The sequence below is a fragment of the Vanacampus margaritifer genome, chromosome 8, assembly GCF_051991255.1.
Source record: "Vanacampus margaritifer isolate UIUO_Vmar chromosome 8, RoL_Vmar_1.0, whole genome shotgun sequence".
Classification (NCBI taxonomy): domain Eukaryota; kingdom Metazoa; phylum Chordata; class Actinopteri; order Syngnathiformes; family Syngnathidae; genus Vanacampus; species Vanacampus margaritifer.
This window is the reverse complement of record NC_135439.1, coordinates 780,423-804,609: the sequence shown is the minus strand read 5'-3', so window position 1 is coordinate 804,609 and position 24,187 is coordinate 780,423. Positions and strand designations below refer to the sequence as shown.

Here is a 24,187-nt window from a genome sequence, read left to right as displayed (position 1 = left end):
CAGAAATTCTCCCGCGCACACTGCGGTCGGTCAGTTTAGAAATTAGCGGTAGGGACGTGTGGGCGACCCCCCCACGCTCCCAAGCCCCTCAGGTGGATGCCCCCCCCCCCCATCCACCTTAGGGGGGCATCCACAGCACAGGCATGAAGAAGCGCCGTCCATCTGAGATTGACGGCTATCAAGTTCCATCCGCTGCACCCGCACGTGCTTTCAAAGTAGGATTAAGGATTCCAAGTAGGGTTTCAAATTTATGGTTTTACAGTAGGGTTAGGATTTCAAAGTAAGGTTTGAAATTTGTGACAAGGTTTCAAAGAAGTGGTCTAAACTTGGGTTAGCGTTTGAAAGCTGGCTTTCAAAGTCATTTTAGGGATTCAAAGTTGTGTTTGAAACTACATTTAAAGTTTCAATTTAGACTTCCAAAGTAGTATTTTAAACTAGTGTGGAGGTTTCAAAGCAAGGTTTCAAACTCGGCTTTGGGTTTTTCCAAATAATTTAGTATTTCATTTATGGTTGTTGACCTCACCTGTGTTGTCATGGTGGCAAGTGTAATCGGGGCTGCTATGCTAATGTTGCTGGTTTAGCTAAGAGGCCCCCGTTTAGTGCCGGAATATTCATGAGGTGGCCCGTGCATCTCATTAGCATATTAATGAGTCGTCTAATGGCCTCGGAGTGATTCCCAATGTGTTGACAAGACATCCCGGCGGGATCTTCACTTTTGCTTTCTGCAAGAAAAGCTAAACCTTCATTAGCATGGACACGCTAACAAAACATTCGCCGATGCTTGAAAGCGCCGTGCGCGGCCTTGGTGGAGGTCTCCGGGCCGACACGGGGAGTCTTTTTATTAGATTCTTCTTTTTTTCCTTTTTTTTTTGCAGTCAGTCACGAGCTTCAGAGTCATTGCAAAAGTTTTCCTCAGTCAACTTTGTGGCCAATATGGTTGCTGTTTATTTTTCATATTTCCTGCAGGCAAGTTTACTTGAGATGATGTCGTCTGGATCTTTATTGCAACGTCGCGCGCCTTTTCCTGTGAGGTAATCGGCAAGCGAGCTCACGTCGTCGACCCGCCAATCATTTTAAGTGCATTCATTATATTCTATTTTGCCTTTATTTTAATGTACGTTACATATTTTATTTGTTTTTAAGTTGGAATATTTTTGTCAATTAAGTAGCTATGTTTTAATATATATTTTAAGTGGTTATTGTTACAAATAATTGAATTTATTTAAAAAAAATGTTTCAATTGATTCAAAAATATATTTTTAATATTGTATTTAATTTATAATGTATTAGCTAATTATTAGTTTCCTTATTTATTTAAAATTTAATAGTTACTATTCGAATATTAATTTAACATTGTTTGCTTTTGATTATTATTATTTTTTATATAGATTATAATTAAATTTGATTGTATTTATTGAATATATTTTATTTAAATTTTATGTTGTTCATTTTTTATTATTAGTTAATTGTTTCAACTATGTTTTGTTATTATTATTTCTATTATTATTAATATTGTGTGATGAGCCACATGCTGCTTCACCACAGACACAATCTGCTCTGTAAAATGCCAAAAAGAAAAAAAATGTGTTGAATGTGACTCAAGTTTTTGAAGGTTTTGTGTCGTGTTGAGTGGGAAGCGGACAAGGCGGTCGGTCACGCGTGATCCTCGTCACGTCACGTCACGTCACGTCACGTCACGTCACGTCACGTCACGTCACGTCACGTCACGTCACGTCACGCCACGTCACGTCATGACACGTCACGTCACGTCACGTCACTCGCTGCAACTGTTTTCCAAGACAGTCACTAATTAGCAGCATGCTAATTAGCATGGACGATGGCATGCGACCTCGCGCCTTGATGACCGCTTTGTGTCATCAAGTGCCATTGTTGTTGTCAACAATCAAATAGTCTGGTGTGTGTGTGTGTGTGCGTGCTAAGCCGATCAATAATTGTATTGATTTTGGCTGAGATGATGTGATGGGCTTCAAGTACATTTTCTTCTTCACTCTATCAAAGAAAGAACGTGTGTGTGTGTGTGTGCGTGCGCGCGCGCGCGCGCGTTGAATGTTCCTTGAAGAAGACGAAGCCCACTTGAAGAAAATAAAAGTCAGGAATGATGATTTATTTTCTTTTTTTCGTGCAGTGATGGAAGGATAAACAGATGAAAAGATTCCAAAGGTGGAAAGAAAGACAAAAAAATGATGAGGAAAGATGGAGGGATGAAATGATGGCCAGATGAAAAAAATGGATTGAAGACAAAAAGATGAATGGATGAAAAGATGCTCGATGAAACGATGGACAGAATTAAAGATGGCGTGATGGACGGATGAGGACAAAGGTGAAGGAGCGTTCCTGTGATGATGTCATGACTTCTCCTTCCCTCAAGTGTTGGTCCGCAGGCTCATGGTCAAAGGTCATCAGACCCTTTCCTCTCCTTCATCCATCCATCCATCCATTCTGGCGGCTCCCCGACTGGGAGAACGGAAGTGAAAGAAATAATGTCAAAAGTAAGAGCGAAGAAGGTCATGCCTGTCCCCGAATCAGACACAAGGTGGCGCCACAGTTGGACTGAATGTATTTTATTGTAAAGCTATGAGGAAGAAGTCATTAATTACAAGTCATCATTTCTTTGATTTGCTCAGCAAAACAAACAAACAAAAAAATGCACTGACATTGATTCCAAAGTCAAACATGCGGATGAGAGAAAAAAAAAAGGAGGAGAGAGAAAGCAACAGCAAAAAAAGAAAAAAAAAACATCCCACGTCACATTCGTTCGCTATAACGTTATGAAAAAAAAAACGGAGAAAAACATTGAAATGAAAAGTGTACGAGCGGCGCGAGCAGCCTACACGAGCCTACCAACTTCCGACAAACCGACGCGCCACAATTTCCATCACACGCTTCGAGTATACATACAAGATAGTAGATATATATTTATATATATATGTATATATATATATTGGTCATCTCATCAGAAAACAAAAAAACTACAATTGCATGTACATAAAACTGTACAAAAAACAAGGCATGACTAGCATTGTTTCGATAGAAATATAAGCAACCCACAGCAAGTCTACAAACATGGACAGGCTTCTTCTCAACAATTAAAAAAAAGAGAAAAAACGTTTCACTTCCAAATCGGGAAGCTCGCACGCGCTAATTTTTGTCTTTCCTTTCATTAGCTTTGTTATGTGCGTCACAAGGTTACAAAAGTTTTTCTTTACAAACTCCTCATGCTAGCCTAAAAACTTCCACCGGATACGAAACAATTACGCTTAAAAAAAAAAAAAACGGCTAGTTTGTGGCTTTTGAAAAATATCGCCTTTTTTTTTCCAAATGAAGAAAATTTAGATCTTTTTTTAAAAGTACGATTACCTGGAGAGATTGTTACAAATTGATTGTTAACATTCATTTGCGCTTTTCGCAAGCTTTGTTTTTACATTACAGCAATGCCGACTTGATTTGAGCAGCTTGAATCATTCAGATGTGATCAACAACAAAAAAGATCGGAACAAACTGACAAGAAATCACATTTGAGAGTTAATTTAACATTTACATTATAATAAATATAGGAAATTGTTGGGGTGTTTGTTGACCAGTTTGTCACATTAGAAAAATAATGCACCTTTTTAAAAGTTATTTTTTCAATATTAAATGAAAAAAAAACTGAATAACAAAAACATTTTTAACGTTCATTTGCCCATTTCTTAAATTAAGTAGAGAGATGATTTCAAATCAACATCGTCATTTCCATTTGTCAACTTTGACCAATTTTTGACCAAAGTTTCTGAAAGTTCGCAAGTTTGTCAATTTTGCTCTGATGGCATCAACTTGCGATTTTCGTCATTTGACACGTTTGAAGTGACACGACTGACGAGTTGTTGTTGTGGTGTGCAGATGGCGATGGCGATGGCGTTGGACGGAATAAAAAAAACAACAACAACAGCGTGTCGGCTCACTAAAGTTCGGTTTAAAAGGAAAAACAAACATAATAAATAAGAACTTCTTGATACAGGAAAGAAGTGATTGACTGAAAGTAAATGGAGACAACAACAAAAACTTCCTATTTATAGTCTGCTTGTTTCATGCTCACAATTATAATACACAATTGAAAAAACTAACAAGTGCATTGTGGGAAATGTCGGCCCCAACGCTCGTCACTCGATTCAATCAAAACGTTGAAAATTTGAGTGTCAAATTGTACGTTATTTGCTTTGGAATTCAAAATGCTCGTACATGAACTTGAAAGATATTTTTGATGTCATCATTTGCACAACCTGCTTTTTCTCCTCAAACTCGACGAGCCGTTTTGGGACACAAAAAGATTGGAACTCTCGCCACTCGTGCTCGACGCGCTACACAAGGCACCCTGCGGCGTGAATGTAAGACGTGCTCAGTGTTAGCGTTAGCGTGTAGCATGTGGCAGAGGGAGGAGCTTGGATGACTTTAGCTTGAATTTGTGGAAAATGTCACCTTCGTGTTTGGACGACAGCTGAAGGAATCAACTTTGTGGACTTTGAACAAGACAGTTTACAGGTTTATTTTTTTGGGGGGAAAGAAACAAATTCATCAACTTTCCAGGCTAAATATTAGCAAGTGATGCAAGGATGGAAAGCAAACAACTTGTTAGCCAAATAGCACGGTAGCCTAAGTAAAAAAAAAAAAACGAATTTTATCAGCCTGTGTTTTTTATATTTGAATATTTTTATAAATCAAAAGACCTGATTCAAGTTAAAACGGACTTTATCAAATATGCAATTAGGCTACCGAGCTGTTTTTACCTTCGGGGAGCCAGAAATGTTGCAATGTTGGTGAAAAACAGAAAGCTGTGAAACATGGTCACCAATAAAAAAAAACAAAAAAAAAACAAGCATTTTTAACCGTAAGAAGTTTAGTGTACAATGTTCGAATTTAGCAGCAATTGGAAAAACATTCCAGGAGTTTGTTTTTGAAGGACATATGTATTGAAAAAAAATAAGCCTCAACTATTTTGCCACTTCCAAACACAATGGCGGACTTCTTGAGGCTTTTTTTTTTGTTTTTTGTTTCTCTAGTCATGTTAGACATGTCTAGCAAATTTCACATTGCTCAGTCAAACTGGCTTTGGGGGCCGAATTGGAAACATTGGAAGGAACCCAGAAAAACTCCACAATGACGCTAAACTTCAAACCAAGATGGCGGACGTCTATTTCCAGAAATGGCTTCCTGAGACTTTTTTGTGGGTCGACCCGTGAGAGACACGCCGACCACATTTCATGTTCAAACACCACAAATTTGGAGGTTGGGGTCAGCAACGGTAGCAATTTTTTATTTATTTTCTGCCGAGCTAATAAATGAAAGTGGGCAAAGGATTCTTTTTTTTTCTTTCTTTTCAGGGTCAAAAAGTCTCAAATTAAGACTTGAAAAATGTGTGACGCTACCTTTAAACTTGAAGAAACGAAGTGCACGTACGCATTTGCAAACCAACAGAGGCGGCCAAAGGCCACTGAGGGTCAGCCGAGGTTAATTGGTGGCAAAGAGTAAGCGTAACCGCCGTCCTCCATCTTTACCTCACGCAGCAAAACACGCCGGCAGCCCGGGAGGCGCCGAGGGGAGAAAAAAAAGAGAAAAAAAAAAACCTGATTTCTGGTCTGGCGGCCCGGGGCGAGAGGAAAGACGAGGAAGAGGAAGAGGAGGAAGAGGAGGAAGGTGGAAAAAATAAAACTTCACAATCTAAGGGGGGGGGGGGGGGGGTGCGGTTGAGGGTGGTTGGGGAGGGTTGGCGGCGGTGGCATTACATTGATATCATATTTCCACAAAACAGACTCATTTTTGGTGAATTTTTGAGTGGATGTTCAAGTCCGATAAAAACCAATTTAAATGTCTGGCTTTCATCTTCCCCAACCGCACGAAACTCCAATTGAATCAGTTGCCTGGATCGATTAATACTACTAATCATTTTTAAAAGATCATTCATTTAATTTAACCCTAACCAAAACCAAAAAATTTAATGCTAGAAGAAAATTTTAAGAAATAAAGTTGAATAAAAATACAATAGACAAAATGAAATACAATTCCAATTTAAAATGAAATAAAAAATGATGAATAAAAATAATGAATTAATGTCAAGTACTAATAATAAATAATGAATAACAAATAAATTAAATAGTAATTATAGACCCCATCATTTATAAAGTTGCTAAGACACTACAACTACTAATGACCCACCCAAAATATTATATTAATTAAAGCCCACAGAACAGTAATTCATTTTAGTAAACAAATTAATTGTCATGAGAACAAATTCATCTATAGCGAGAAAAAGTGTATGTGAGCACCATTGAACTGAAAGAGGCTGCTTGGATCATTCTTGTCAACATTCTGACTCGTCCCAGGAAGAAACAAAGTTTTTTTTTTTTGGTGTTTCCCCCCCCCCCCCCCAATTTACATCAAATATTTGTCCTGATTTTTTAAAATTAATATTAGATTATAATTGACGACCATCAAAATGTAACCCAGATGACAAAAACAATCAGGAAAATATTTTGGATTGGCTTCAATATTCCAGATGCAACCTGCAGCTCTCACGACGATGACGATGATGATGACGATGACGATGACGATGACGATGACGATGACGATGACGATGACGTTGACGATGACGATGACGATGACATCATAGACGGTGAATGAGCTGCAAGTTTTCAGCTTTCATTCTGGGCATTTGGATTTCCTCTCAAGGGTCGTCGTCCCGAACCCCCCCCTAATCACAAGCATGTTGTGATACCAAACAGAAGAAAGAGAAGAAAAAAAAACGATTCCCGGCCGGCAGCGTCTATACATGCGAAACTCGTCAGTCCAACGGCGTGACGTCACGTGAGCTTCGCCATATTTACATGTGGACGGCGGGAAAAACGTTTCCCGCCGTGTGTAAACGAGGCAAACATCCTGGTAACACACACACACACACAAAAACAGACCAAGTTGTTTGACTTTCGGAACGATTCACGGGAAATCGTTCCCAAAAATAAAAAGTCCAAAGTCAGGCTAGATCGTTTCACACAGAATACTGCCAAAGGATTTACAACAAAGTCTACCCAAGGGGCTGGTGGGGGTCGAAAAAAGATGACACAAAGCATTGTTTGTTGTTTACATTCCTTCCAGGTCCTCATTTACATCTGATTGGCTGGCGCAAAGCCAGGTGGGAGGGGCAGTGGGCGTAAGGGAAGGTGGGATAAGGGAAGCTGTGCTACAACACAACCAGGCACAGGTGAGGTGTTTAAGGGCCGGAGAGGTGCTCGGTAAGAGGTTTGTTGGGGGTACTGAGGTGTTCGGGGTCTTGTGAGGTGTTTAGGGTAGTGGCCAAAAGTTTGAATGATGTGTTCAGGTGCAGCAGAAAGGTGTTCAATCGGGCAGGGGAGATGCTTGGTGATGTAGTGAGGAGTTTGGGGGTACTGAGGTGTTTGGATGGGGCCGTAAGAAATTTAGTAGGGAAGTGAGGTGTTTTGGGGAGCAGTTAAGTCAGTGCTGATAGGCTGCTGTTTGGGGGTGGGGGTTATTAGGGTATGGAAGCGTTTGGGGGTTTGGTGAGGTGTAAGGTGCCCATTAAGATGTTCAGGGGAAGGTGAGTTGTTTGGGAAAGTAATTAGGGTATGAAAGTGGTTGATGTTGTGGTTAAGTGTTCAGGGGCTGTGGAAGGTATTTAGACGCCATAAGGCTGGTGAGGGTGTTGGGGTGTTGGTGAGGATTCTGGTGGGACACATAGGCTGTTTAATTGGGCAGTGATGTGGTTGGGGGTGTGGCGAGGTATTCAGGCGTAGTATTGGAGATGTTTGGGGACCATCTGAGGTGTTAACGGGGAGATGAAGTGGATAGGGGTGGACGTGAGATGTTATAGGGACAGTGAAGGAGGTGTTTTTGAGCCTGGTGAGCTGTTTCGGAGAACAATGAGGTGTTTGGGGTATCAGTGACAGCTGAAGTGTTTAGGGGGAGCTGTGGTGGTCATGGTGAGATGATGTGTTTAGGGGACTGAGGGAGGGGGGTGTGTTTTGGAGCCTGGCTAGGCATTTAAGAGGAGAGTGAGGTGGTTAGGTGTGAGTGGGGGTGGGGTAGGGAGATGTTTGGGGTCCAAATGAGGTGTTTTGGGAGGCAAGGTGTTCAGGTGAGCAGCGTCAATGGGGCGACGGTTGGCAGGGCCCGGTGAGGGAGGGCGGGCCTCCCTCACAGGTAGATCTCCCTCTTGGCGGCGTGGCCTGTGGGGGTGGCGGCCGAGTGGAACTCCACCGCCTGGCTGAGGGGGATCTCCTCCAGCCCGCAGTCTTTGGCGGGGGTCTGGCCGGCGGCCCCCAGGGGGTAGGCACTGCTGTAGGGCGTCATGAAGCGCATATTGGCCACCCGGCCCCCGCCCTGCTCCTCCACGGGGACGGGTTTGGGGCTGCCGTTGGCCAAGGGCGGCGGCGGCGGCGGCGGTTCGCGGGCGGCGGCCATCTCCTGGTAAGGCACGAAGGTGGACAGCTTGGGGGGGACGGCGGCGCCTTTGGGCCCCTTGCGGTTGGGCGAGGGCTGGCCGGGCATCCAGCACGAGTCCGAGTGGCCGAACTCGGTGCACTCGCGCGTGCAGTTGCCCGTCATGGCCACGTCCGGGAGGGGCCTCAGGTCTGGGTGGGGGGGACACAAAACACAACACACATTCCATAAGTCCCGTTGTCATAACAACAACAACAACCTGAAAACAAACTTTAATTAACTTCATAAATAACGACAGCTTTCCCAAGGAGGGCGGGCCACTGGAGGGTGCGCGAGATTAAAACTGTAATGCGTGGAAACATTTATAGAAAAAGTGGAATACGCGCACCCCCAGTGGGCGCTCTCCAGTGGGTGCCAAAGATTAAAAACGCTAAGAAAAAAAAAAAAACGCTCTGCGGTAAACATTGATGCCTTTGCAGCACTCCAAGTTTATTTAAAAAATTGAGAGGTTGAATTATGATTTTGTGAGGTGCGGCTGGGGACTGCTTCTGTGCGCCATACATATTTTGATAGGGGGGGGGGGGGGCTGGAATTGTTTTCAGTTGTTAAATAATGCCACAATTAACAGATAGTAAATATCAAATTATTTATATATATATATATATTATAACTCTGTAGGCTTTCCTAAAGGGGGTGCGGCTGAACGTTTTTTTTGTGATGGTTGTTCTGCAATGCAAAATCATTCAAAATCAATCAATAGATGCAGAATGAGCTTTGCTAGATATTTTTAGTTTAAAGGGTGTGGGGGGGGGGGGGTTGTGGTACTGAGGGTAAGGATGTGCTAAACCTGTTTGAATCCAAAAAGGGGGTGAGCTGCTTGAAGTTTTGTTGCTGTTCCATCATGTAAATGAACACAAATCAATCAAGATACGAAACCAGGTTTGTTGTGATGGTTTAGTTGGGGGTTTTAGTTTTAGTGGTTTTAGTTTAAATTTAGTCTCAGTGTTAGTCCAATTTCAATCACACTTGTCAGTTTTGATCGTAGCTAGTCAACCTCATCCCATTTTTATTTTGTCACTTTTTAGTCAACTACGAGTCAAGCATTTTAGTGTTTATTTTAGTCCAAGAAAACACAACTTTATTCGGTCAACAGAAACTGTCAACATTTGAGTCAGGACAATCATTTGACCCTTTGACATTTTTTTTGTCAGCAGATAATATTGAACATTTCTTTCTAATCTAAAACTACTTCACATAAAATGTTCTCTCATCTTTTTGGATTTAAAACAACTTGACACGCAACTACATTATATCAACAAGTGGCTATGAAGACTCAAGCTACAAGCTAGTATGATAGCTAAGATAAGCTAGCATCAGTTAGCGGTCGGATCAACATTGTTTTTTAGCGTTAGCCTGTAGCTGTTGCATTAATGTTACGTTGCACTCGCGAGCTGCAGATTTAAAAGGGGGCGTGTCACGTGGTGTCGGTGACACATTATAAGGGACAGGATTTTACAAAATCATCGTTTTGTCTCGTCTTCGTTCCTGAACTAAAAATGTCTAGTCTTGATGAAGTGAGCTCTCGTTTTTAGTAGTTGACAAAAACGCTTACTGATTTAGTCACAATTATTGTTTATTAATGAGGGATTTAGTCTAGTCTAGTTTTCGTCCGGTGAAAAATGTGTTTTGACAAAAATATTTTTGTTTAGTTTTCGTTAACACTTAGAAGTTGGTGCGCGGCTTAAAAAGTTTGGTTTTGGCTCTTGATGCCGCGCAGTTAAAAAGTCATCCAATAGAGGATTAGTTTTGATGTTTTTGTGGTGTTGAGGTTGGGGGTGCGTGAGTTAAATGGGGTGCGTGAACAAAGCCAATTAGCCGCCCAACAGGAAGAAGAAGAAAAGAAGAAGGAATGATTGTGAGGAAAAAGCGGGAGAAGAAAGAATGGCGAAAAGGTCATTGAGGGAAAAAGGCAAATGTGAAGCGCGTATGCAGAAAGTAACCTTTCTTTCCCCACCCGTGACATTAGATCATTCTCTAATACCCCCGGCTGCAGGGGAGAGGGGGTGCGAGCCGAGGGGGCGGGGGTGCGCGGGGGTTGTGTCCTGGCGGGGAAAGGCAGCAAATGGCGTCCGCCTGCTGGATGTCAATTGAAATTCATGGCCTCCATTTTGCAGGCGAGCGAGCGAGCGAGCGAGCGGGCGGGCGAGCGAACGCTCTCATAATGGCGAGCTGACTCACGCGCACATATTCATCCCCGCATTTGGATTTTTGCCGTTTTCGCTGATGTGCGCTTGCTTGGCGCTTCAACCATGTTGAGTGCGCAAAGGCGGCAAAACGCAGTCGTCAACGTTCAACTCGCCTTTTCTCACACTTTGTATTTGCTCCTTCAACATTGTTACCTTTGAGAACAAACCAAAGTCATGAAATTGGACTTAATTAATGGACAACAGAGAACTAATCAATGATCAACTTAATCGATGACATGTTTGGAGACCTTGTTGAAGATTGTCGTAATGTGTGAATTGATTTGCTGATGTTTGAGGAGGCAAAAGGCAGGAGCTGTCCCTGGTGCTGAAAACATTCTCTCTGCCGACTCGTGTCCTCGGCGGGATGAAAACATTTGGTCGCCTTTCGCACAACTCGGATTTGTTCAGGAGCAGAATGACGCCATTTTTGTAGTCCTCCTTTGCATCGTCGTCGTGTTCCTTTCAACAAAGTTATGCCAGAAAATGTAAAAAGAGATTTGGATTGACTAAACTCTTAATGGGCAACCTTTCCTCGTCATGGTGATTTTTGTCACCGTTAGTGACGCATTTAATTCACTTTCGAACTCAAACCAACTGAACAAGAATAAAAAGGACAGAAATTTTAAGCCAAAAATGAGTTGTTCTTTTCTCATCCTTGGACAAAAATGTGAAAAATTCATCTGCACACTAGATTGGGGGTGTGTCATTTCCACCTCATCATTTTGTCTTGTTTTCACTTCAACTTGTACTACATTTGAAGCTGGGAAATACTGTTAGGGAAAAGTACAAAATTTCACATGGGTCCTCCTTTTCACTATTCCCCTTTCACACAGGCCTGCGAAATTGATTTTGTCCCACGCCCTTTATGCTGTTACCTTTCATACAGTCCAGTCACACAGAAGGGAAGAAGAACAATCAGCAATGTGAATGGTTGCCAGTGTTAAAAAAAAAAAAAGTACGATATACACCCCTATTCCTTCTTCCGGCTAATCCCCTTTCACACACACACACTGGCCTGCCTCTGTTATGCCTCTGATAGCAAACTGTCGTGGTGTCCCACCTTTGTGCCTTTCGTACAGAACAGCAAGATGGGGTAAATCTGACTGCGCCGGACGGCGTGAGATTCCGATTGCGTTGTATGTGGAGATGGATCCGGCGTCCGCGTGTTTGATGCTGGGGTTTTGTAGCATTTTGTATTTTCGCGTTTGTGAAAGAATCGGACAGAAGGCGCCTGAAGCAACTTCAAGTGCAATAACGCTTCTGCAGCTTCTCCAGCGCATAAATATTTGACCGCTGCCAGGAGTGCGTGCGTGCGTGCGTGCGTGCGTGCGTGCGCGTGAAAGGTCTTTAGAAGAAGAAGGTTCATCTTTGCTTGAAATTCACAAACTGACCTGATTGGAAAACGACACGTACGGTACACGAGCTCATCGTCCTCAGAGGTGAGCTGGAGTTGATCCCAGCCGCTTTCCTCTCCTACTGCCTACTGTACGTATATCCGGGATTGGTCGCATACCCTGAACTGGTCGCCAGCCAATGGCAAGGTTCACATTCACTTTTATGGACAGTTTAGTCTTCCAAACATTTAAAACCGAGATCTTTAGAGGGGAAAAAAAACTAGAAACAAAAAAGACAAGCGGAGGACCACATATCAAACAGATAAACAATAGACTGGTCGCCTCACTTCCAAAGACGAAATAGCAGCACGGTCATCTCAGATGAAATGGCGATTGATGGCCTGTAATGGAGATGTGCGACTATTATTCTCCACCGTGTAATCCAACAGTACGTGAGATTATTTGCAAGAATTTTGAATCCGTTTCAATCGGAATGGCCAATTGATGGATGCGTGTTTTGTTGTGTCAAAATAAAGCTGGTTTTCTGTCAGATGACAAGAGACGATTGACGGCGCATGATGGGCATGTGCTCATGTTGTTTTACGTTGGAGCATAAAAAACTGTATTTATTTTCCATTTTAAATCAATTTTCATTCGTCCAAATATTGCGTGGCCGATTGATGGCGCATGACGGACGCGTGCGCACGTTGCGAGCGCGCGGCAGCTGTCATCGCCTTGTAGAAGAAAAGTCTCGTCGGTGTTAACGCGCACATCAAACAGGAAGTGCCCCGCTTGATGGAAATAAGTGACCCCGCCCCCTCTCGCCACCCCCCCCCCACCAAGATGCCGCCTGAACGTAAATAACATCAACAGCAAAGTAAATCAACGCACATCTGACGTGATACAGAATTAGCGATGGGGTGACGACGATGACAACCACGATTATTAATAGAAGAAGAAGGAGGAGGAAGAGGAGGAGGAAGAGGAAGAGCGGTTGTCATCCCTGCGGTCCGGTCCTACTATGACAGAAAAATTCAATTATCCAACAAAAGTGAATAAATTTGCAGAGCCAGCGCCCGCGGCAGCAAAATCTCCCAGGATGCACTGGGGAGCAGGCGGGGGTGGGAGGGGCCACAGGGACTAAGGGGACTCATTAATGGGACACCGCCGCCATCTTGGAATTTTGCAGAAAGAAAAGAAGACACAGTGAGTGTAAAAAAAAAAAAAAAAAACGGGAAGAGAAGGAAATTCTCTACAAAAAGTGAAAACAAACAAATTCCAAAGAATTGAAAACTTCCTGCTCAACTGCATGCGACAGGAAGTTAAATGCTGTGTGAATATATACATGAAAACCTCAACATGGACAGGAAGTCAAGTTTTTGACAAGGAAGTAAACAACTTACAACCAGTCGTAAATTGAAACGTTTGAGCAAGAAGCAGGAAGTGTCATTCCAAATAAGGTCAAAGGAAGTGACATGATACAAAAAGTAACAGAAACAAGGTTTGACATTAACCAGCGGTGGCCGGTGGCCGATATGCGACTGTGGAAGTTAACTGGTGCTAACCCAACGCAGCGCATTTCTTCAATGAATGCGATGAAATCAGCGTATTCTTGACTTTTTAAAATTGTATTTTTTATTTTATTCACTTAAATCAATCAATCATCATTTGTCTTTTTATTATGCTGGGCGAAATCCTTTCATAAGGAATGTCTTGAACTCAATCTGAAGCTAATAGAAAAGCCCAAATGCAAATATACTGTACACTTGCATTTTGTACTGAAGGGAAAAAAAAACAACATAACATGCAAAAAGCAATCACATGGAAGTACTATTTTCATAAAGACTTCAATAATAAAGTACAACGATGCTAATTATGAAATCATTGTTGAAACTTATTGTACTATATGATGAATATAACGGATCACTGTATCAAAAAGACGCAATGCACCACCCTGGGAATACATATATATATATATATCAGGAAGTATTTTACATTTAGTTTGTGAAAAAGAAAATAAACCATGGACAGGAAGTGTACAGATTGACAAAGAAGCAAAAATTGTACTTCCCAACACAGAAATGAAACGAGGCCAGCCAGCAACAAAAACGTTCCCACATGGCAGACACAGAAGAAAAAGATTTTGTCTTCTTCTGCCGCAAAATGAGCTAAATTATGACTGAGTTTCTTTCTCACAACTTCCTGCATCACTGCATACGTTTACAACGCACAACACACTCGTTAACACACACACACACACACACACACATGTGTGTTTTAGCAAGCATGTATCATTGATTGTTTTTGTGTTGTGTCAATGTGTAGTGAGAGAGCTAATCTGTGAACATATGATTGTGCATGAGTGCGTTTGTCTGAGTGGGGACAAGTTTTGTGTATTGCAAGCAAAATTCTGTCTGTTGTGGTGTGTGAGAGAATGTGTTTGAGTTGTGTGAGTGTGTGTATCTCTGTATGACATGTTATGAGAATGAATGCACCTGAGAGATGCTGTGTAGATATGTGTTCAGAGAGAATTTGTGAGAGTGTGTTAGTGTGCGAAATGAGAGCGCGTTTGTGAGAAGCAGTGATAATGTGAGTACAAGAGTGTGTGTGTGTGTGTGTGTATGGGAGTGTATGTGTGTGTCAGAAAAAGAGTGTGTGAGAAAGTATGTGTGAGAATGAATGTGTGAGAGGGAGTGACAATGTGAGTGTGTGAATACTGTGTATGCTTGTGAGAAAGACACTGTGTGTGTTTCCAGAGAGAGTGTGCGCCTATGTGTGAGAGCGTGACTTTGTGTGCCTATTTATGAGAGTGATTAAGTGTGAGTTTTACCAGCGTGTGCATGATCATGTGTGTTTGAGAAATTTGAGAGCGAGTGTGGTTGTGAGAGAGCGAGTCCCACACCAAGGTGTGAAATGGATTTTGTGGCCTTCACCACCTCTACCTTTGTGCAACAAGAGAGCATCAAGTACCTTTCACGCCGTCCAAAAATCTTAATCATCATCATCACCTTCCTCCTCTTCGTCATCCTCTTCTGGCGCCACTCCCAGCCCCGATCTCCCCGGCTCCCTCGCACCCCCGCTCTCATAGGCTCTCTTTTGTAAGGGATCCCGTCCCGGCGCACAACGAGGCGCTCGGCCGAGAGGCGGAGGAACACCTCATTTGCATATGGAACGAGGTGAACGAGCAGGAGGAAGAAGGGGGGGGGGGAGGATTTGTTAGCAGCGGGTTTGGGGATATTTTTCTCTTCCCCGCGGCAGTTTTGACGGCCGTCCAGGAAGCCGGCGGGAAATTTCTTTGCTGTTGATTTGCGCGACGGCGGCGGGGGAGGAAGAGGAAGGTTACGGTCATCCCGTCGTCTTCTTCATCCTCCCGGGTAAATCTTCCCGCGTTAAATGTTGAAGATAAAAAAAATAAAATAAAAAAAAGAGCTCCTGCCTGTTTTGAAGTTTTTTTTCCTCGCAGAATTCAGCGGGTAGTTTTTTTTTGTTTTGTTCTTTTTTGCCGGCTAATCTGTGATGCAAAAGAATTACGGCGTGAAGCCGAGCCGTTATCTCGCTCACGCAGCACGAGAGCGAGCGGGAGAAAAGGCGCGAGGCGGTTGAATAATGAATCAAATACTCTCGCCCGCGCACATTTCCTGCAGCTCGCGTTAAATATTGAGTGGCCCCCTTTCACGCAAATGTGGAGAACAGCAGCGCTATGTCGAAAACCACCACCATGACCGCACGACCCCACCTCGACTTTTTATCCCGCTTTTTCTTTTGATACGTTCTGCCCAGTTTCAACTTCTCAGGCAAATTAAAAGCTTGGTTGAATCCCCTTTACGACCGTCCTTTTTGTGTCTGTGCGAAAGGTAAAAGAGGTTAAATTCCTTTTTTTTTTTTAGGTTTTGGCTTTTCCTACACAACGGGACTTGTCCCTTTTCATGAACAAGCTTAACAGATGCAGGTGTGAAAAAAAGAAAGAGCAGAAAATAAGTATTGTAGTTTCACCCTGACACTCACTTTGTCACACTTATTTCCTTTCACACAGCTGCCAGATCACCTCTCACACCACTGCTGAACAACTTCAACACCCCTTTCTCTGTCTTCCTTTTCACTACTTTCAACTTTGAGGGTCGGTAGGAAATTGGCCCCTTTTCACACAAAACAGTCCTGCATCTGATACTGTCTTAGAGGTTTGGACATTTTTGAGTCTACCTTTCACGCAGTTCAATAACTCTGGGAAAGGTCGGCTTCGACTTAAACAAACAGCCTGCCTCTGACAGTATCCCAAAATTGAGAAATGTGTGGGTGTACTTCAGCCACCCATTCTGACTCTACCTTTCACGCAGAACAGCAACTCAGGGGAGGGAAAGTTCAGCTTTGAGGGTCAATGAGAAAGAAGTCCCTTTTCACACACAGACAGTTCAACCTGCTATACTTTTGAAAAAGGAGGATTTCAAGTGAGAAAGTCGCCCCTTTTCACACAAAGACGGCACTAACACCTCTCAAGCCACAAAATCATCTTCAATCATCCATGCTGTGTCTACTTTTCACGCAGATTGGAGATTCGGGGGGAAATGGCATTCCTTGATCAATATCCTAATCTAATGCTAACCTTCATCATTTTGGTCGTCCGTCGTGTATTCGTGTGGCGTGCGTAATAGCGCCCCCTGCAATTTGTCACCACTTAGTGCGAAGTGCAGCAGAAAGACGCTCGGATTTGGAGGCGAGGCGAAATCCTCCAAGTGACTCGTTACGCTTCATTACACACGCGCGCGCACGTGCAGGCGCACGCTCGGACCCCCGGGAAGTCTCAAGTCAGCCAGCAGGGGTCAAAGGCCACCAGGAAATGGACAGGAAGTGGACCGTGGAGGACGGACGGGGCTGGTGTCTGAGAGAGCGACACAATTGGAGCAGAACAACATGGACCCTCTGGACACGCACGCACACACAAAACACGCACACAAAACACGCACACATCATCACGTCCCCGAAGCCAGCAAATGTGAGTGATGTGACACGACGTCCGACGCGTCCATTTGCAGCCAACGAGCCTGGGAGGCTTTGGCCCCGCCCCCCCGGCGGCGGCGGGGCCAATCGGACGCCGGCGGCTATGAAAGAGTTTAGTGACTGGAAAGTCAGACGGCAAATCGGAAGGTCGGAGAGATCTCGTTTCTCCGCTTGCCCAAGGAAGTGCGTGTCTGTGTGTGCGTGTAAGTTTGTGTGGACGTGTTTTTATTTCGTTGATGATTTCGTGCCGATGTGTTTTAAGTGTTGTCGTGTGAGTGTGTGTGTTTATGTCCTTGCGCAAGTGTGTATTACACTGCTGTGTGCGTGCTTTTGTCTTTGTTACTAAACACGCATATTTTTCCAGGTTTAACTACCGACTTGAAATTGTGGTGACATTTTGGTGGTCCCCACAAGTTCAGACCTCTTTTTGAGAGAGTGTGTGTGTGTGTGTGTGTGTGCGCGCGGGTTTATATCCCATCATGGGGACCGTTTTCTGGGTTTTTACTATCATTGTGGGGACCACGTGTCCTTGTTGGGACATTTTGGTGGTCCCCACAAGTTCAGACCTCTTTTTGAGAGTGTGTGTGTGTGTGTGTGTGTGTGTGTGTGTGTGTGCGCGCGGGTTTATATCCCATCATGGGGACCGTTTTCTGGGTTTTTACTATCATTGTGGGGACCATGTGTCCTTGTTGGGACATTTTGGTGGTCCCCACAAGTTCAGACCTCTTTTTGAGAGTGTGTGTGTGTGTGTGTGTGTGTGTGTGTGTGTGTGTGCGCGCGCGGGTTTATATCCCATCATGGGGACCGTTTTCTGGGTTTTTACTATCATTGTGGGGACCACGTGTCCTTGTTGGGACATTTTGGTGGTCCCCATGAGTCCAAAACCTCTTTTTGAGGGTCAAAACTTGGTTCTAGGGTTTAGGTTTGAATTGGGTTATCGTTGAGGTTATGGGTAAGGGATGGGGTTAGGCAATCATTGATGGTTGGGTTTAGGGGGAGGGGCTAAGAAATGCATTATGTCAATGACATGTCTCCACTAGACATGTAAACCCAACAAGAATGTGTGTGTTGTTTTTAGGGACCATATTCCAGATTTGTAATATCCTGGTGGAAACTACCTGTCCGCCACCCGTCCTTATGGGGACATTTTGGTGGGCCCGGCTAGTCCAGACTTGGCTTTGGGGGTTAGGGTAGGGGTTAGGGTTAGGCAATCGGTTGTGATAGTTAAGTTTGGTGTAAGGGGCTTGGAAATGCATTACGTCAATGGAATGGCCCCACCGGGATAGTAAAACAAACATGTGTGTGTGTGTGTGTGTGTGTGTGCGCGCGCAGTGTTAAACTGCGGCCGTGTTCAGCATTACAAACAATGTAAGTGATTCTTTGCCATCGCACCTTGTGCGTGTGTGTGTGCGTGCGCGTGTGTGCGTGCGCGTGTGTGCTACAGTCAGTGGCACCAGTGACCCGCGTTGGCCTTGGTGTGTTTTTATCTGCGCTCGTGTGACCCGAATTGTAAATACAGCATCCTGCACCAAGCTGTGTGCGCGTGCGTGTGTGTATTTGTGAGAGTGTGTGTGTTTGTGTGCGATATGAATTATGAGCATCAGCCTCCCCGTGACCCTGATGCGTGTCCGTGCTGTACGACTTTGGATTGTGCATATCAATGTGCATGTTATCTCTTCCGTGTGTGTGTGTGTGTGTGTGTGAGGTTAATTGGGGGGAGGTGTTTTAAGTGTTGCCCGGGGAGACGCGCACCCGCCACGGTCGCCGTCCCCTCATTGGCTATTCAGCAGCACGCTGGTGAGCAAACAAACGAAGAGAAGGGGGTGGGGGGGGGGCATTCTACTCGTACCTGCTCGCGGCCAAGCGGGGCAAGCGCTCGGCCCTCTGCTGGAGCTCAGAGGAGAGGCTAATCCTTTCACGCAGAGGAGGCGTTAATAAGTGAGGATTAAGCGCGGGAGAGGCAACACTAACGCATCCCTGTGCCCCCCCCCCCCCTCGTGCCCAACCGCTTTGACACCGCTTGACTTTCTCCCGTGCGTGGTGCGCCGCGTGAAAGGCGCCGTCACGGAACGGGGGCAAAGGCAATTTCCCCTGCTTCGGATGCACTTTCACCTCCATGACATACATAATGGTAGAGTCTGCACTTTTCAACCTGTGCCTTTCACGCAGAGCCCAGAAAGAGCACCATTTGGTTGTGCACTTCCATACAGCAACAGGACTTCCCGTGATCAGATCCTTTTGAATGTTCGAGAGCGGTTCGAGACATTTTTCTCTTTGCATTCAAGAGCGAAGTCAGCGAAGGGCAGGATACGCTTACGATTGCGTGCGTTGGCATTTCTTTACGCTCACGATTTCCTCCTCAAGATCTCCTCTTTCCCCCTCTTGATTTCTCTCCCGTCGATCGCCTCCCTTCTCCCTAAGATCTCCCATTTTCATCGACATGCCATCGCTTCTCCATTTGTGGATTCTAGAGCCGAGCGCTCCTCTTCTTATACTCAAGAACTTCCCCTCTCGAGCAACTCCATATCATCTTTTTTTGGTCTTTCTTTCCCTTTCCTTCTCCTTCTCTGTCTCTCTCAAGCGCATCTTTTCTTGACATTCCTCCCATCTCCGGTTCTCCTTTCTCTTCCTTTTGATCGTCCTTCACGAGATCTTCTCTCTCCTGCTCTCGATCTTCCGTCTTCTCTCGCGTCTTTTGTACATTTTTGTGCAAATCTTTTTGAGATCCTCCTCCTACTTTCCATCTCGGCTCCTCTCGATCACTTCTATCTTCTGTACGTCAAACCTCCCCTGGCGCTTCTTTAGATCTGCTCTCCGCTCTCCATTTTTCGTTGCCATCGTCAATCACAGCTGTCCTCTCTCCACATCTGGATCCTTCTGTCTCTTCTCTAGAACCCCCCCCACCTTTTTTCTCCTCCTCGACGAGACCAAACGAGCCAAACGTCATGTTTACTCATGTCCCTTTTCCTCCTCCTCCATCACACTCTCATCTCTCTGCTCTGTCATCTTCACCACAGGTGATCGCCAAGGTACTGTCAGTGTGTGTGTGTGTGTGTGTGCGTGTGTGTGAGTGCGTGTTCAGGGAAGTGGATTATCATGGTGGTCTGCAGGAGTCGCCGGCAGCCGAGCAGAAAGCTTTAATGAGAAGTCGCTGTTTACTGGGGACAGGCTGGGACACACACACACACACACACACACACACACACACACACACATCCACGCGCACACAAGCACACACTTTAAGCACACACTGTAACTATTGCAGTAATGGAGGTTGGAAGGTTCCTTCTACAAACTAGTCGACTCTGTGTTTCCTCATTAAGGAGGACAGTCGGGACACTCACAAAGACACACACCCTCACACACACACACACACACAGACTTTTTACAGAGTGGCTGCAGGTTTGAAAATACTTTTAAAAGACTTTTTAAGGCCACTTTGTTCAAATGTAACTTCTTGCCTCCATAAAATATGGCAACTCAGTGAGTTACTGTAGATTTTCCAAATGGTGGCAACCATTTTTTTTTTTGTTTGTGGTTGTGGTCAACATTTGCAGGTGTGAAATGTATTTGATGTTTGGCCATCTATCTGTGTCAGGTGTTGCCTTCAGGGACAGTGTGAAATCTGAGGTGTCCTGTCTGAGCAATCGTTCCAAATATCGCAAACCATCGATCTACCTGTGTGACGTCGTTCCATCCATCACACTTGCTTGCGCTTTGCCCTCCAGGGACCGTCCGAAAGCCCCTTTCACACAGCAACTCACGCTCATTCATCCATCTATCAAATCCAGTCAGATGCCTTCAGGGAAGTTTGGAAATCATAGCTTCCGTCTCAATTTGAAGGAAGACAAAAATGGTATCTCGCTAGCTATTCCGTTTGTTCGCAAACATCTTGTATGAAACGATTGTTTGACATTGACAATTGCTTTTAACGCAACAGAAATCAGTTTTAGGTGTTGCAAACGTTCCACACGTCGGTCCCAGCTTTCTGCAATGTCCATTCACACAACGGCTGTTCCTTCTCTCTTACACTTTTAATACGAGCTCGAAAACCAGGAAATGGACGTCTTCTACGCTCTGTGTTTGTTATGTTTCACACACGCAGAGCAGCCAGTTAGGAAAAAGCAGATTTTGATGAGCAGTGTGAAAAGGGGGGTTAAAGATGTAATAAAGTTAGCCCCGGTGTCTGGGCTGATATGTGAAGTTATTGTAGGACAGGAAACTACACAGAAGACAAAACAACGTTTCGCCACTAATCATGCCGGAAAATTCACAGACCACTTTCGTGCCCCAGTTTGGAACCTTTCACACAGAACAGTAAGACAGCGTATAAAATAACTGACGCATTCATAACAACATGACGAGATTTCATACGTTATATTCACACACACACACACACCATTTTTCCTCTGCTGAACCTTCCCTTGGAAGCCATCAAAATGTGTTCTTCGTTTCCGTATTTTGTGTCAATTTGCACAGAACAGCAAGAAAATGTTTTGATCGTGTGGTGTAAGGCATCCAATTTTCAAAAAAAGCAACAGTTCCTTACAACACAAAGGGGCTTGACAAGAAAGTCATAAATGTAATAAACTTCACACCCCAGTCCCTGCTATACCCTTTCACACAGTCGCCATTTCACCTCGGTTAAACTTTGAATGCCACCTCCAAAGCCAGAACATTAACAGCTCCGTCGCTTCTGTTTCCCGTGTTAGCTTATTTCACACAAGTCGGCTTTGATGGGAAGTGTGAAAGGGGCTAATGAAATTCTCTGGGGGAGGTTCGATATGATTTACTGTCACATTTCTTCCCGTACGGATATCCGAGGTGCGAATACGACCTGTTAGCGCTTGCAGATGCAGACAGTGTGCCGCTCGTAAAAAAGAAAATGAAATTAGCGCCGAGCTTTTTAACGTCCATTTCGCGCTGCCACTTTGAGCGGGACGAGCGCTTAATAAACTCTCATTATTCCCTGATTCACGGCGCCAAAACACGCCGGCTCCACTCCCGATGCTGTTAATTTGTGACGCGCGGCCGCTAAACACTTGGTTAGCTTTATCTGCCGTCGTAACGCACGCAACGCGGCGCTTTATTAGCACTCACGCCGGCCTTCATTTGGCTGCGGTTAAAATCAACGTTTCCTCTCCTTTTCGACGGGTTTTAGCCTCCGCAGGGAAATGGACGCTCCTTAGCTGCTACGCAATGTTTAACAGCAAAGGGGGAAAAAAAAGGAGAGCAAGTAGCTGCTAAGTATTTTCTTGTAAAGAAAAAAAAAAAAGAAAGAAAAGCCAACTTGCAGCAAACCTGAAACCATATAAACATTCCACACACATCACACGCAAGTGATTGTACCAGATTTCGTTTTCTTATGACTTAATCGAACTTTGCTGTCAATGACCAAAACTCAAATGCTTGAGAATGCAGCTTTGCTCATTTAGTATATTATCAGCTTCGAATTGGCTCGAAACCAGTTCAAATCGATGACGTTTATCTTTGAAGGACGCCTGGAAATGCGGTGGTTGGGGGGTTAGGGGCTAAAATGGCTGCTTCAAACCCAAATTTCAGATTTCCTGTGTATTTTAGGGCATGGCTTCTTCAGACTTTTTTTTTTTTGTGCTAATCGGTTCTACTCCTGATAGAAAAGTCAATACAAATGTCACGTATCTCCATGAGACTAAATGGACCCAAATGGGTGCTTCAAACTAAAATGGCCGACTTCCTGGATCTTTTTGGGCATGAGATTTTTGAAGACTTTTTGTAGGTCTACTCATCGGCAAGTCTATGAAAGATTTTGTTGCCACGTGACACTCTGGCTTCGTTTGGAAGAAAAATCAAAGCAAAATCATCCAAAATTGGGAACTTCAAACTGTACGACGGCTTATGAGGGCCACTTTTATTAACTTTTTTTTTTAGGGCAGGGGCAATATTCAGAGGGGAAAAAACTCACAATTTTGCCACTTTATGAAGTCAAAAAACTCATCAATTTGAGACTTTATAAAGCGGCAGATTTGCGAGAAAAAAAAACTCCGGAAATGACAATAAATACTCGGTTGGTGGTTGATGGGACACTCGTTATAAAAAGAAAAGGAAGGAGACGGATTGATTCTTCATTGAGACTTTACTCGTCGTATGCGGCAACTCGAGCGACAACACTTCCTATCGGCACAAACATCCGAGTTCTACGTTACGTGTATTTCTGGAAAGTTTTTTTTCTCGCAAATTTGCCACTTTTTTTTCCCGGAATATTCTCTAAAAAATATATATATCTTTACACATGGCCCCAATACACCATCATCAAACCAAAACGGCCGAATTCTTAAGATTTTTTTTGTGGGCCGACTCATGATGGACATTTATGCAGAATTTCATGTTGATCAGTCAAACTGACGGCACGGAACCATATTTTATTGATTGATTGATTAGACTTAAGAGGAAAAATCCAGCCGGTGTTGCATGCTTGACTTGTGACACGCGCGCGCACACACAGAGCCTTCTCGTGTGGAGTGTGGCAAGATGGATGACTGCACATGCACACGTACACACAAACACATACACACACACACACACACACACACGCACACACACACACACACAGTATCAGTGTTGGTGTGTGTGTGCTGCGTCCAGAGAGTGGGATGGTGATTAGTGTTGGGATTCTGGGACTGTGGCCTCAGTTTTCATTAAGAGCCATAAACTCACATGTGCTACATCACCGCACACACATGCGCACACACACGCCGAGCGCGCGTGCGCACGCGCGTGCTTTTGGCCGAGCTTTGAAGACGTGCGAGTGCGAACCAGAAAGATGTTGTTTATCATGGCAGTAATTAAACCCGCTGTTCAACTTTAATTAAAATATAACAGCAGCACTAAGTATGAACACACACACACACACACACACACACACGCCCGCGATACATTTTTAGCTGGCTATTTGCCACCAAAGATAACGTAACATAAATTGTGATAGGAAGCGGCGCGAGCCGACGACGTTCGAGATCCAAAAAAGGCCTGAAACCAAATGAGATTAAAATGTGAGCACGGGAATGTTAATTATTAGCGAAACCTCAATTAAAATCCAAATGGCTTCCTATGTATATAAATGCACAGCCGTGAGCAAAAGTCTTGGGACGCCGCTGGCTTAATAAGGACACGCTTAGCAGGATT

At 44.2% G+C, this 24,187-nt stretch overlaps 1 protein-coding gene across 1 annotated transcript in view; it reads right to left on the bottom strand.

The window, feature by feature from the left end:
• Positions 1-2,566: 2,566 nt before the first annotated feature.
• LOC144056061 (protocadherin-1-like) overlaps positions 2,567-24,187 on the bottom strand; it is a 97,720-nt gene continuing 76,099 nt past the window's right edge. The window contains exon 6 of the mRNA XM_077572440.1: positions 2,567-8,639. Coding sequence (XP_077428566.1) covers positions 8,203-8,639 — 437 coding nt within the window. The 3' untranslated portion in view covers positions 2,567-8,202. The remainder of the gene's footprint in view (positions 8,640-24,187) is intronic.